This window comes from Hypanus sabinus, chromosome 17 (assembly GCF_030144855.1).
Source record: "Hypanus sabinus isolate sHypSab1 chromosome 17, sHypSab1.hap1, whole genome shotgun sequence".
In the NCBI taxonomy this organism is placed as follows: Eukaryota; Metazoa; Chordata; class Chondrichthyes; order Myliobatiformes; family Dasyatidae; genus Hypanus; species Hypanus sabinus.
The window spans coordinates 70,009,639-70,024,603 of record NC_082722.1 but is presented as its reverse complement, the minus strand read 5'-3'; the positions used below and the strand labels follow the sequence as shown (position 1 = coordinate 70,024,603).

General features: G+C 42.6%; 1 protein-coding gene across 1 annotated transcript in view; it reads left to right on the top strand.

The window, feature by feature from the left end:
- Positions 1 to 14,965, top strand: part of vat1l (vesicle amine transport 1-like) — a 182,823-nt gene that overhangs the window by 75,656 nt on the left and 92,202 nt on the right. Inside the window, exons 4-7 of the mRNA XM_059993500.1 lie at positions 1,159 to 1,301; positions 5,304 to 5,407; positions 5,549 to 5,604; positions 11,666 to 11,860. Coding sequence (XP_059849483.1) covers positions 1,159 to 1,301; positions 5,304 to 5,407; positions 5,549 to 5,604; positions 11,666 to 11,860 — 498 coding nt within the window. The remainder of the gene's footprint in view (positions 1 to 1,158; positions 1,302 to 5,303; positions 5,408 to 5,548; positions 5,605 to 11,665; positions 11,861 to 14,965) is intronic.

Genomic DNA, 14,965 nt, shown 5'->3' with positions numbered 1-14,965 from the left:
CATGGGGAGAGTGTACAAACTCTCTGTGGACAGTGGTAGTAATTGAATCTGGGACGCTGGTACTATAAAATGTAAAGGGGGTTTCTTTTTTTTCTTTGTTACTGTTGGGAAAGGGTTTCCTTTTGTGAACTCGCAGGAATGCTAATTTACTGATAACGAGAATGGTATTCCTTTGTAAACCAAATGGGGATTAATGTTCTTTCTTCTGAGTCTGTAAGCTTTTGTTGACGGGCTTTTGGGCAGATCGGCGCGAGGGGGTCAAGAGAGAGGACGCAATGCTCTAAGCTGGGCGAGGATCGGACCCCAAAGGGGGGTCCGAGGCCGGGAGATTCTCCGAGGAGGGGGGGATGAAGCTAGATGTGCTTGGTTGACCACTCGGAGGGTCCTGAGCTGTTTGGAGAGTCGAGGAGTTTGGAGAGTCCTGAGCTGCGAGTTGAGTTCGGAGGGGATCGAATGGTGGCCAGAAGACTTCAGTAATTGAGCTCCAACGGCTGTGCACGAAGTGGTTTGGACTTTGATAAGTTTGGCGCCTTTTCTTTAATTTTCTCTTCATATATACTGTATCGTTATTAATCACTTAGTTATAGTAACCTTTATAAATTGTACTCATTTAATCGCATATGGTGCACTGTCTGGTTTTGGGTGAGGCGGGGACATCACACAGCATCCACACCAGCTGATTACCCAGTTTGGCGGGGCCGAAGGCTGCTCCCCCTAGACAAGAACGAGCTGAGCGAGCCTGAGGCAACCCAGGGGGTTACAAAAGCATTATGCTACACACCATGATACCATACCTTCTGACAATGCCCTGCTCTACCTCGTGACTTTTGCCAGTAACACATCGCTATCTCCCTGAGAGAGCAGATGGGACTTAGCTTACACTTTCCTCTGAAGGGTGCCATTTCTAATGGTGCCCTGTCCCCTTGCTGGAATATGGTATTGACCTTGTGCTCAGACCTCTGAGAGGATCACTGACGTATATTCCATTGAGCTCACTGGATAGATACAGCTGCTGTCACAAGGCTCCTGAGCACCCTGAATTTAACCATTGACTCGTTCTGAGCCTGCATCCGTGCTTTGGGGAATGTTTGCTCACTTTGATTTCCAGCTTTTGGATGATAACGCAACTGAAGTGTGATCTGACTGTGTTTGTTTCAGGGCCAAGCTGTGGCTCAGCTCTGCTCCACCATTCCAGATGTGACAGTGTTTGGAACTGCCTCCTCTTTCAAGCATGAAGCCATCAAAGACTCCATAACTCATTTCATTGACAGGAACGCTGATTATGTGCAAGATGTGAAGAGGTAAGGCAACTCAAGTGGGGAAGGCGTTGAAGGCATTTCTTTACCAAGGCTGGAACTATTGAGAAAAGCTTTACATTCAGCTGGTGGCTAAATGGTTTGGCACGGAATTGGTTGTAGTAATGATTCCTGTCCTTGGCCAGATTCCCACTTGGAGTTACAATGAGGGAGCCCCAGTCTGAGAGGCGCTTACAGTACATGGGTGACAACCACTCAGTGAGAGGTCATCTCATTGAACACAGTCTGCATCAGAAGCTACTTCATTCACTCATGGGATATGGAGTTTGGTCTTGGAGTCAATCCTTCCCCAATTGCCCCCACACTGAATGCCCCCAGGGCCATTCAGATGGAAGTTTCGAGTCATTGAATCCATACGAAAGCCCCAGCTGGCCAGTCGGGGTATTAGAGTCATAGAGAGATACAACAGGGATAAAATCGTTTGGCCCAGTGAGTCCGTGCAGACCATTGAGCAGCTAGTTTATATGCAGATCTTGCCCAACTTGTTTTCTTCTTTCAATATTTTTATTTATAGTATATAAATTGCATGAATACAAATACAAAATTCATAAGGATACAAGTAATATGAATTACATTACATTTAAATCACAGTAATATGATCACAGTATCCCATACTCCAAATCAATCATGTAGAAAAAAATATTTCATTTTGGTAGTGGCACTAGACTTTTTACAATAAAATACAATTATTTTATTTCATTTCCAACTTGAAGGCCACTTCCCCTACCAGTAGGACATCAGTGAATCAGTAATTCCTGTTACTGAAACAAGTTGTTCTTGAAAAAATATCATTTGAGTTCAAATTTATTGTTGTTGGCAGGGAAGAAATGCCTTGAAAATCAGCTTTCTGCCTCAGCAGCACAGTATGTTGCAAACATAAGTGAACATAACTTTGCATGTGTTACACAGAACTTAAACAGTTGAAAAAAAAAACCACATCACAATACCAGTGTAAGCTGGGGGAAAAGAAAAATAAATATAGTGTGAGGTAGCATTTTAGCTTTTTGGGTTGGTTCAAGAATACAATGGCAGGTTATATTAGTCTGAATTTAAATTCTGCAGCTCCCTTGATCAGATTTAAACTTGTAGCTCCAGTTTCTTTATCTGCCCTTCGGGAATTTCACGGTGCTGCCACGCTCACGATGAGATAGACTTGGTGGTCAAATGTTCATCTTTGAAGGAATGGTGGGGTAGAGATCTTTTAAGGGTGGTGGTGGGGTAGAGATACGTCTCTACCAAAGGAGGTGTAAAGCACTCCTTCCCTCCACTAGCCTGCAGCTCACCTCTGGGCAAGGTGTAGCATCTACTTAGCCCCTCACCCCTCCCCCTGGATCGGGGTCACTTGAAGCCATGAGAGCAGCCATGGTCATATGAGCAGCTGGCGCATATCAGAAGTCCTGGTTATGCAACCACTGACGCCAGGCAGACAATCTCTGAAGAGTATTGATAAAGGCTGGGGTCACTCATCTTGTAAAGACACTGTCCAGAAGATGGCAATGGCAAACCACTTCTGTACAAAAATTTGCCAAGAACAATCATAGCCATAGAAGGACAATGATTGTACACGGCATATAACAATGATGATGACCATGCCCTAATTTCTAGGGATACAGGTTCAATCTTAACCTCTAGTGCTGTCTGTGTGGAGTGTGCATGTTCTCCCCGTTAATTGTGCTCCAGTTTTCCACCCACATCTCAAAGATATGCTGATAGATTAATTGACCGCTGCAGATTTTACTGTGTGTGGGCTCATGGTAAAAATTGTGGAAGGCTTTGATAGTGTGGAAAATCTATTTCCTTTAGCAGAGAGGGCAATAACTGGGAGCAAAGATTTAAGGTAATGAGTGGATGGATTTAAGGGGAACTGAGGAAAAAAATCTTCTCATGAGGATAGTTTGCTCTCAGGAATCCACAACTGAAAGGTGTATCAGCTTTAATGTAACCCATATCAATATGACCAGTGGAAGTTGGGATTCGTCTCGAATACTCCCTTTTTGGTTAATGTGGGCACTGTGGCTTCTTCCTGTGTCAATTTTTTAAAGGATTTCTAGTTCAATGCTTAAAAATATTAAAACATCTGCTTGCACAGTTCCAGAGCAAACACAGATGTGTAATGTTAGTCAATGGCATAGTTCTTCACATATTTTCAATATTTTCTTAAAACCGATCTGAAACTAAGTGGTGAATAATCTGCACCCCCTGAGTGGGATTTATAGCTATGGTCAAGGGAAATACAGATTTTCTCTGATAACAATAGACCCCCACCTGGAATGAAAGAGTTTAATTTTAATATTATTCTGAAGCCGCACATGTACATTTTGCCAGCTAACCTTGTAAATCTTATTCTGGTGTGGAAACACATGGAGATAAAAGATACAGAAACTTTGATTGACACTGATAAATAGTGCAAAATAACCTTGTCAAAATACTTTGAGTTTGTTTGAATCCTTCAAACCGTAGTTGTGTGGAGACTGTCTTTAGTCAGCTTGCAGTGTGACAGGAATTCATAAACCTGAGGCTCTGATGTCGGAATTGTACAGTGCAGGAATAAGCTCTTCAGCCCGCAATGTCTGTGCTGATAATTATGCCAGTCTGAGCTAATTCCATCTGCCTGCACGTGGTCTATATCCCTCCATTCTCTGTCTGTTTATGCATCTGTCTAAATGCCACTTAAACCTTGCTGTTGTATCTGCTTCATCAGCCCACCTGGCAGGGCAATACAAGAAGCTTCTACTCTGTTTAAAAAAACTTTGCACATTTCCTTTAAACTTTCTCTTTCTCATCTTGAATCTATCTATTCTAGTATGAGACATGTCCTCCTTGGGAAGCAGGTGCTGACTGCCTCTCGACTTTTCATTCATTCATTATGGGCGTGTCATATGATGTGGACAGTCATAGTTTGTCCATGACTTTGATTGTCCTTCGCAAGTTTTTCTACAGAAGTGGTTTGCCATTACTACCTTCTGGGCAGTGTCTTCACAAGACGAGTGACCCCAACCGTTATTACTTCAGAGATTGTCTGCCTGATGTCAGTGGTTTCATAACCAGGATTTGATATGCACCAGCTGTTCATATGACCACCTGCTCCTTTGGCTTCACAAGACCCTGATCTGGGAGCTATGTGGTTACTACACCGGGGGTGACCTGCAGGCTCGCGGACGGAAGGAGGGCCTTACACCTCCTATGTAAGAGATGTACCTCCACCCTGCCACCCGACTATCCTATGATTATTTTGTAAACTTCGAACAAGTCGCCCTACAGCCTCTAACACTACAGAGAAGACAATCCAAATCTGCCTAAAATATTGTTATCTCTAATCCAGGCAACATCCTGGTGAATCTCTTCAGTTCAATTCAATTCAAGTTTAATTATCATTCGACCATACATGAACACCCATGAATGTAACCAAATGAGACAGCGTTACTCCGAGGTCAAGGTGCAAAACACAGTATCAACAGTCACACACAGTACAAACTACACATAGCACAAAAAAGATAGCAAGCACATGTAAGATATCAGTAAATAAACAGCCAAGCAAAACAAATAGTCCAGACCCTGAGTCCATGAATGCTACAGTAATCTGCAGTCAAAAACAATACATCTTGTCTTCTGTCGACTGAACACTTGGGGGCAGCACTGACTCCAGACTGGATGCTGTACCACACTGCCCCCAGTGGAGCCCACGGGCTCTGACATCTCTCTCCTGGTGGTTCATCCACATCCTCTCCTAATCCTTTGTGTAACGTGCTGACTAGAGTTACATGCAATACTCCATATGCAGAAGAATCTGGGTTTTATACAATGTGCCACCCAGACAGCCTTAAGTATACTGAGACAGTAAAAAGAAAAGTAGAATACAGAATACAGTGTGGCAGTTACGGTGAGAGTGCAGGGCAGGTGGACCAATAAGGTGCAAGGGACACGACGAGGTAGGTTGGGATGTTAAGGAATGCCTTGGAATATGATCCACCTTTGGTTCATCTTCAGGATCTCTCCAGATGGAGTGGATATTGTCCTGGACTGCCTATGTGGTGAAAACACTGGTAAGGGGCTTGGCCTCTTGAAACCTCTCGGCACTTACATCTTGTATGGTAAGTTCTGCCATTCTGAAAGCGCTGGCATGTTTGAGAAGTGCAATATCTAAATATTAAACCGTTTGTGCCATTATGTTAATGTTAAAGACTGTTTTGAGCCATTGCAAGCATCACAAAAGTGTATTCACCAACTTCTAGGCTCATCAAATATGGTTACCGGGGAGACTAAAAGCTTCTTCAGCTTTGCAAAATCAGTAAGTAAAAAGAAAACCATCTAGTAAGTTAGATATTAGCATGCTGTGCATCATGTGCATCCGTCTGTGTGCTGTGCTTTGTGCTTGTATTTTAGCCATTCGACTGCAGTAGAATAACACCCCCTAAATACCCCTTAAACATTTTCTTATTCCACTGTGCTGTGAAGTGCAACATTTAACTCCGACTTTGCGTCAAGGATTTGGTGGATGACTCAACAATGCTTTTGACTTGATCTGCAACACCGAGAGATATTGGGGAACTCCTGTCTCTTTGCCATTGGCTCACTAGGTACTTCTTGGGCGCCAAAGCAGCAGGGCAGTTAGTGTGATGCTCTCACAGCTCAGGGAGATCCTGAGTTCAGACTTAAATTCCAGCGCTGTCTGCAAGGAGTTTTTATGCTCTCCCCATGAACTGTGTGGGCTTCCTCCTATGCTCTAAAGACGTATGGGTTAGTAGGTTAGTTGGTTAATTAAGCTTCCGTTAAATAGGTACGTTGCCGGCTGGCGCAGCTCATTGGGTTGAAAGGGCCAGTTCTGTGCTCTATCTCTGAATAATATAAATGAACAAATTTAACTTTAGAATAGGTGCTGACCTTTTGTCAAAGACTACTGTTTGGTAGAAGACTTAGTAATGGTTAGAGTGGACCTGAAACACTGACAGATATTGGGAACTCCTTTCTCTTTGGCATTGCCTCATTAGATACATATCATAACTCTGAAAATGTCTGCAAACATTACAGGGGAAAAAATCACAGTACTGGCCATAGCCTGTCGTACAAAACACAATGTGTGGAATGGGAGCAGGAGGAGGTCCTTGCTCCTTTGTTATTCAGTAAGATCATGGCTTTTTCTTTTCACACCTAAGCTCCATTTTCCTGTATTGACCCAAATGTCTTAATTCTCTCAACATTTAAAAGCCTATTGATCAGTCTTGAGTGGATTCAGTGGCTCAGCCTCCGGCTGGGTGGATGATTATAGAGGTTCACTGAGGTGAAGACATTCCTTCTCAACGCTCTTCCTGAATAGTCAGCTGTTTATCTTGAGAAGGCTTTCGGGCATCCCTGCCAGGGCAAATGTCAGTTCTGCATCTGCTCAATCACAACCTGGTTATTTTGAGGTAGTCCTACTATGATTCCACTTCCCACTTCTTCCTGTCGCGGTGGACATGCAAGAGACTGCAGGATGTTGGAGTCTGGAGCAACAAACAATCTGCTGGAGGAACTCAGTGGGCCGGGTGTCATCTGTGAGGGAGTGGGAAAGATTTTGACTTGAAGTGTCAAAAATTCCTTTCCTCCCCCTCAGACGCTGCTCATCCTGCAACATTCCTCTCCTAGATTTCTTGTTACTCTTTCATTCCCTATCTTGTTATAATTTTAAAAAATTCACTGTTTTGTTCAAAACATAGCAACTGTAATCTGATTGACCTTCATGTCCTCCTCCACTTACATTCTGGAAAGGTTTCTTTCTGAAATGGCACTGGATTGGCTGAGAGATGACTGAAGCAATGATCAACTCTCCAAATTTTGTAAGGTTGTATCAAACTTTACAGCCCAAAGGTAGTCCATTCAGCCCGTCTGCTTTCTGTTAGTGTTTGTCCTCCACATTAATTTCATCCTACCTCTTAGAGCATGTATTCAGTCACGGGATGTGGAAACAGTTGACAGTGCTGGCATTTATTGACCATCCCTGGTTACCTAGTAAGTATGGGGTAGTTAAGAATTGACCACGTTGCCGGATCCTGTAGTAGGCCGGGAAAAGGTGTCAGACTACCTTGCCAAAAAAAACTCAATAGCTCAGGCAACATGTTCTGTATCGAGGCCCTTAATTTAGACTGAAAGAAAGAAAAGAGGTAGTTGGTATAAAGAGGTTAGGGCAAAGGGTTGGGCAAGAGCTGGCAGATGATAGGTAGTTCCACGTGAGGAGTGGTGATTGGCGAATGGAGGAGGTGAGAGTAGAAAATAGGAGATCAGAATGAGAGAAAAAATTCATGTAACCTGGCCCCTCTCTGTCTTTTTTCTCTCCTCTTGATTTGTTCAGTTCCTTTGACACCCACCCTGCTCCACAGAGCCCATCACCCTGTTTCAGATTCAGATTTATTTATCACAGATATACCAAAACATACATGTGTTAACAACAAACACATCTCAAGGATGTATTGGGGTAGCCCGCGTGTGTCTCCAGACGTTATGGCACCAACATAACGTATTTGATCTTCTCCACCCACTCCATCTGCCGATCACTCACAAAACCCTCCCACTGGGTCCCCTCTCCCCTCTGTATCAACCTTCTCTACTTGGTTCGATGTTCCGTCTTCCTCTCTAATCAAATAGCATCATCTCCTGCCCTTTCTTGCCCCCATCGATAAACCTCCCATTCACGAGCAACACTCCACAACATACTGGGGGAGTTCAGCAAGTCTGGTAGCAAATACGGAGGGAAATGAGCAGTCGATGGTTTGGGCCGAGACTCTTCCGATACCTGTCGCTATTTCCACACTCCCCACTTCCATCAAACCCTACTCACCTGCATCAACCCATCGCTTGCAGCCCTTGCTCCACCCCTTCCCCTCGCCTCTTTATACTGGCTATCAGCCCTCTATCTTTCCATTCAGATGCAGGGTCTCAACCTGAAAGGTCAGCTGTCCATTTCCCTCCTCAGATGCTGCCTGACCTGCTGAGGTCTTCCAAAAGTTTGTTTTTCAGCATCTGCAGCCTTTTGTGTCTTCCTCTGTTTTTTTTTCCAAGATTGCTTTGAGATTACTGTGACTAGTTTTATTTTAAAATTCCCCTTTTATTTAATTACCAGAGTTTGAATTCCTTCACTGCTGTGGAGCGATGCAAACTGAAGATTCTCCATGGCTAGTCCAGTGATATTGCTGTTAGTCCGGTAATCTAACCACTATGTTACAGCAGAGCCCTAGGTTCTATCACTTCCTTCTCTTCCTTTCACTTTCAAGTAAACACAGCTAAGCTTCCCACTCTAAGCACCCAACATTGTTGAGGCTTCCAAATACCTGAGGATAACACACACAAAATTCTGGAAGAACTCAGCAGGTCAGGCAGCATCTGTAGAGGGGAATAAACAGTCAGTGTTTTGGGCTGAGACCCTTCATCAGGACTGGAAATGAAAGGGGCAGAAGCTGGAATAAGAAGGTGGGAGGAAGGGAAGAAGCGGAGAGGTGATAGGTTAGTAAGTCTGGCTAAAGAAATTCCTCCTCATCACTCTTTTAAAGGGACTCCCTTGTATTCTGAGGCTGTGCCCTCTGTTCCTCCATTCCCCCGCTATAGGAAACATCCTCCCTATGTCCACTCTCTCTAGGCCTTTCAATATTCAATAAATTTCTATAAGATCCCCCCCCCCTCCTTGTAAAGTCTAGAGAGTACAGGCCCTGAGCCATCAATGCTCCACATATATTAACCCTTTCATTCCTGGGATCATTATCATGGACCTTTCGGGACCCTCTCCAATATAATTGTTGGAGATGCTCACCCAATTTAAAAAATCACATCCATTGAGCAGGGATAATGCTGAATAAAGAAAATGATGCACAGGGAACTGTAATAATTCTGATATTCAAGTGCAGTGGAATAACAAAATGCTAATCATTAAACTCCATTGCTACGTTACCGGAGATTTGCAGCATTTGTGTGGTGAAGTATCAGAGCATATTAAATTCCTTCATTTGCTCTCTGTTTGGCCCGTTTTGAATTGTATTGCGCAGAGCTTTCCTGGGACAGAGCATCTGTAAGATATAAAACAATGAAGTCAGCAGAAAAGCAGGAACCAGAGCAACTGCTTCAGGTCGCTGACCTTTCGTCGGAACCAGGCTGGAGCTGGAAGTGGAAGTGTTAAGTTGCAGTGAGGGTCAGAGAGAATGAGCGGGAAGGTCTGTGACGAAGTGGGGACCAACGAGACTCTGATCTCACAGTTGGTGTTGGCGTCTGCTGACTCTGACAGGCATGGACCTGTGAGTTACAAAAAGTGTGTGTGGGAGAAGCATGCATTGGAACAGACAAATGCTATTCCGCCATGAAAAAGAAGTGTATGAATCGAAGCTGAGACGTGTGATTATATGAAATGGTTGAGCTAGATGGCCAGTCAGAAGATGAGGTGGTTTTCTTCCAGCGTATAGAACCAAAGGCAGAGAGGTTAGAATGGGCGTGTAATAAAAACACTTCGAAATTGATGTTTGTTCTTTCATGATTCAGCTGCAAGCGATATCCACAAACAAAGGAGACACTACACACATGTTATAGGTTTATAAGAGATGACTTGATGAGAGTAATATAAAAAATAAAATGCAGGAAGAAAGAAAAATGATTAATGAGGTAGTGAAAGAAACAAAATAATACTTATCAACCAATCTAAACATTGCCGGAGGGACTGACAGCCTGTTATAGTCGGTGTTTCTGTTTCGCTCTTTCTCTTTGTCTCTTTTCCTCTCTCAATTTCTCTTTCTCTCCCTCTCTCTCACTCTTTGTGTCTTTGCCTCTGCCTCTGAACACCAGTTGCCACCTGAGTAATTTGTTATGGGGGAGGTCCCAGTTAGTGAACATCATCGTTTCCATCCCCATATGAGCATGTTTTTCATTATTATCCACTCTCAAGGCCTTTTACTTTCTCAAGGTATTCCAAATTCCAGTTTGTGATTGTCATATGTGCCAAGATACAGTGAAAATCTTGTCTTGTGTATTGTTAATACAGATCAAATCATTACACAGTGCATTAAGCTGGAAAAGGGTAAAGCAATAACAAAGCAGAATAAAGTATAAAAGCTAACAAAAGAGTGCAGTGCAGGTAAACCATAAGGTACAGGATCATTACAAGGTAGATTGTGAAGCCAAAAGTCCATCTTCTTGTACAAGAGGTCCATTCAAGATCCGAATAGATAGAAGATGTCCTTCAGCCTGGGAGTCTGTGTCTTTAGGCTTTTAGATATTCTGCCCGATGGTAGAGGGGAGAAGAGAGAATGTCTGGGGTGTGTGGGGTCTTTGACTATGTTGGCTGCTTTACTGAGGCAGCAAGAAGTATAGATAGAGACCACGGGGGGGGGGGGGGGGGGCGGCAAGGCTGAAACTGGAGGCTAGAGGTTTAAGGTGAGAGGGGAAATTTTGTAAGAGATCTGAGGGATGTGTTTTGTGCAGTGGGGCAAAACACAAACGTGCATTTACATGGAAGTTACCATTTTGGTGGCAAATTTGAGTAGAATAAAAATCTGCTGCTAGGAAGAGATGGATCAGGAGAGTTCGAGGTCATGTAGAGAACAAGGACCAGGATGGACTGGATGGGCTGAGCGGTCTGTTTCTGTCCTGTGTATTCCATGAGTATAGGAGTTTCAACCTTGAATTTGCTTACCACACAAAATGCAGCCCATGATATTATTTTCTCTTTCGAGAGACATTCATCCCCAAAACCTTGGCTCAGCTTGTCAGGACCACATGTTAATAAGCCCGGATTCACTAAATCATTGCCATGCTTAACCACACTCATTACATCCGAGCCACATTATTTCTGGAAGTCATTAAATCATAGCTATGTTGTCGCTTCTATGTTAAATCATGGCTGTACTAGTCCTGTAAAAATTAAGTCATGACTGTGTCCTACCCTATTTGTAGCAATAGTATACTTATATCTCATTAAAATGTCACTGTGTTATACCATGCCGTTTAAATAATGGCTAGGTTATTACTAGAAACTCATAGCTGTGTTAAGGCTGTGCTTGTTAAATTGTAGACCTTTTGTACTGGTATCTCATTAGACTGTAGCCATGTTGGATCAGAAACAGAATGAAAAGCAGAATCTGAATTAGAATCAGAATCAGGTTTATTATCACTGACATTCAATATATCGTGAACTTTGTTGTTTTCTGACAGCAGTGCCGTGTAATACATAGAAGTCACTCTAAGCTACAATAAGAAATACATAAAAATAAACAAGCTGTGCAAGAAGAAAGAAAATAGATAAATAAGCAGTGAAAATGGAGAACATTCAAGAAATCCAGGCAGATAGAAGCGAATGGCTTCAAAACGGACATAACGAGAATGAAATCTTCTCTTTGCAGTGGTGGCAGGTTGAGAAGGTGAACCCTATAAAGCTCTATGAAGAGAACAAAGTCATTGCCGGGTTTTCTTTGCTTAACCTTCTCTTCAAGCAAAACCGAGGGGCCAAGGTGAAAGCGGTGATGGATAAGCTGATATCCCTGTACAACCAAAAGAAGATCAGACCCTTGGTCGATTCGCTATGGGCTCTGGAAGAGGTAAGGACATTGCTTTAGTTACAGCACAGCCCGAGCTGTTATGGAGAATTATAGATGATAGTTCAGAATCAGGTTGATTACCACTGACATACGTCTTGAAATTTGTTGCTTTGCGGTAGCTGTACAGGGTAGTACATAAAATATACTACAAGTTACAATTTTAAAAATATTAAAAAATGTAATTAAGTATTGCAAAAGGAGAGCACAAGTAATTAGGTAGTGTCCATGAACTATTCAGAAATCCGATAGTGGAGGGAAAAAGCCATTCCTAAAATATTTAAGTAGGTGACTTCAGGCTCCTGTACCACCTCGCTGATAGTAGCAATGAGAAGAAGGCATGTTTATGTAATGAGGAGGCAGTTCACAAGGATGATTCCAGGAATGAAAGGGTTATCATACAAGGAATGTTTGATGGCTCTGGGTCTGTACTTGCTGATATTTAGAAGGATGGGGGAGGGGGGAGCTCATTGAAGCCTTTCAAATATTTGAAGGTCTAGACAGAGTAGATGTGGAAAGGATGCTTCCCTTGGTGGAGGAATCTAGGAAAAGAGGGCACAGCCTCAAGATAGAGGTGGTCCATTGAAAACAGAGATGCAGAGAAATTTCCTTAGCCAGAGGGTGGTGAATTTGTGACCACAGACAGTTTTGGAGGCCAGGTTATTGCGTGTATTTGAGCTCAATGTTGCAAGAAGGTGGTGAATCTGTGCAAGTCATTAGCATGGATGGCTTGGAAGCCAAGTCATTGAGTATATTTAAAGTGCAGCTCAATAGGTCTTGATTTATCAGGGCATCAAAGGTGAAGGGGAGAAGTCAGGAGAATGGGGGTTGAGATGAATAACAAATCAGCCATGATGGAATGGGGAAGCAGATTCCATGGGACAAATGGCCTATTTCTAATGATCTTATGTCGGTGAGATCCTAGCGAACAGGGATATATTCATCTTCCTCACTTTGCAACAGAGATCTGTAGTGCGGAGGTGAATGAACCGTGAAAGGTGGTTTACAGACATGAGTGACTGGAGCATCAATTGTATTTACATTTTGATGAATGACAAAACTTTGCAACATTGAGCTAAATGTTGATTGGATTTTGCCTCTACTGGGGCCATTGTACAAACACCAGTGATAATGTCTGCAACACTGACGCAGGTGTTTCCCAGCCTGTGCTTGCTGGTTCCTTGCTCGCGTTAGCCGTCATCTTCGTCTTGCTGCCTCTGTCCCCGACTCAGACAACTCGCACTCATTCCTCAAGCACACTGTATTTGCTCGTGTACAAAGAGAACAGGCCGGTCCCTGTCACCACACTGCTCTGAAGTTTGAACAACAAAATGCCATTTTTATGCTGAAATTGACTTTATACTTTGTGCATAACTGATTCCATCATCAGCAAATTTAAGTACCAATCATAATAGATATTTCAGGTGTAATAGGCAATTAAATCCGAGTGTTAAAGGTCAATAATAGCTGAGAATTAGTAAAATAACTATCCAATAGTATAGTGTTGTCCCAGAACCTTTTGTTTGCATTTTTATCTTGTCTTGGTATGCTTGGTGACCTTGGTTCCTTGGCACAAACAGAAAGGCTGTACAGAGCTGGGCTTTGAAGAGCCATGTTCAGCCTGGGTGACTGGCTGCACACTTCTCTGTCAGCTTATCAACTTGACTGTTGCGTTAGTGAGTTTCAACACTTGAAAATCTGTACAAAGTGTCTGTGCTCTGTTCGGTTAGCTCACCATTTTAACCCTTGTTTTGTTGTAATTTGCACAGCTCCTTCTTTAGTTCAAAGGAAATTCATTATGAAACTATATATATGTCACCATATACAACCTGGAGAGTTATTTTCTTGTGGGAATATACAGTAAATACAAAGAAACACAACAGAATCAATGTACCTCACAATAAACAGCAGTGTGTAAAAGACAACAAATTGTGCAAATTCAAAAAGAGGAAAATAATAATAATAAATAAGCAAAAGTATCAAAAACATGAGATGGAGAATCCTGGAAAGTGAGTCTATAGGTTGTGGGAACATTTCAGTGATGGGACAAGTGAAGTTCGAAGTAAATTTATGATTGCAGTATGCATACAGTATACAGCCTAGAGATTTGTCTTCTTGTAGAAGCTGAGTGAAGTTATCCCCTCTGGTTCAAGACGCTGATGGCTGAGAGGTAATAATTGCCCCTGATCCCAGTGCTATGGGTCTTGAGGCTCCTGCACCTCCTTCCTGATGGCAGCAATGAGAAGAGAGCATGACCAGGTTGGGTGGGGGTCTCTCTGATGATAGTTTTTGCTTTCCTGCCACAGCACTCCATGTCATTATGGATTTGCATCTCTGGAATAAATTGGGGTGGCATTCAATCTCACATTGAAACACATGTAAGCAAACATTTCACTCTCTTTACCTTGAAAATTGCTTGCCAGTTGGTGTGAAGTAAATATTCGTCAATGAAATATAAAGCAAAGAATTTAACACCATTCATCAAACTGAAGGCAACAAAACTGGAGGAAAGAAGGTGATAAAAGAAATTATCTCCTTTTGAATATGCAGATGCTCAAGGGTCTGCAGTAAACATTTGAGGCAGAGATGAGGTCTACCAGCCAGAATTCTGCACTATTTATCCATGGACTTGAATTTCAATCCACAAAAGCAATTTAATAACTTTCAGAATCAGAATCAGGTTCATTATCACTGGCATGTGATGTGAAATTTGTTAACTTAGCAGCAACAGTTCAATGCAATACACAATATAGAAGAAAGAAAAAAAGATAATAAATAAATACATAAATCAATTACAGTATACATTTATTGAATAGATCAAAAAACATGCAAAAATCAGAAATACTATACATTAAAAAAGTGAGGTAGTGTCCAAGGGTTCAATGTCCATTTAGGAATTGGATGGCAGAGGGGAAGAAGCTGTTCCTGAATCGCTGAGTGTGTGCCTTCAGGCTTCTGTACCTCCTAACTGATGGTAACATTGAGAAAAGGACATGCCCTGGCTGCTGGAGGTCCTTAATAATGGACGCTGTCTTTCTGAGACACTGCTCCCTGAAGATGTTCTGGGTACTTTGTAAGCTAGAACCCAAGATGGAGCTGAATATATTT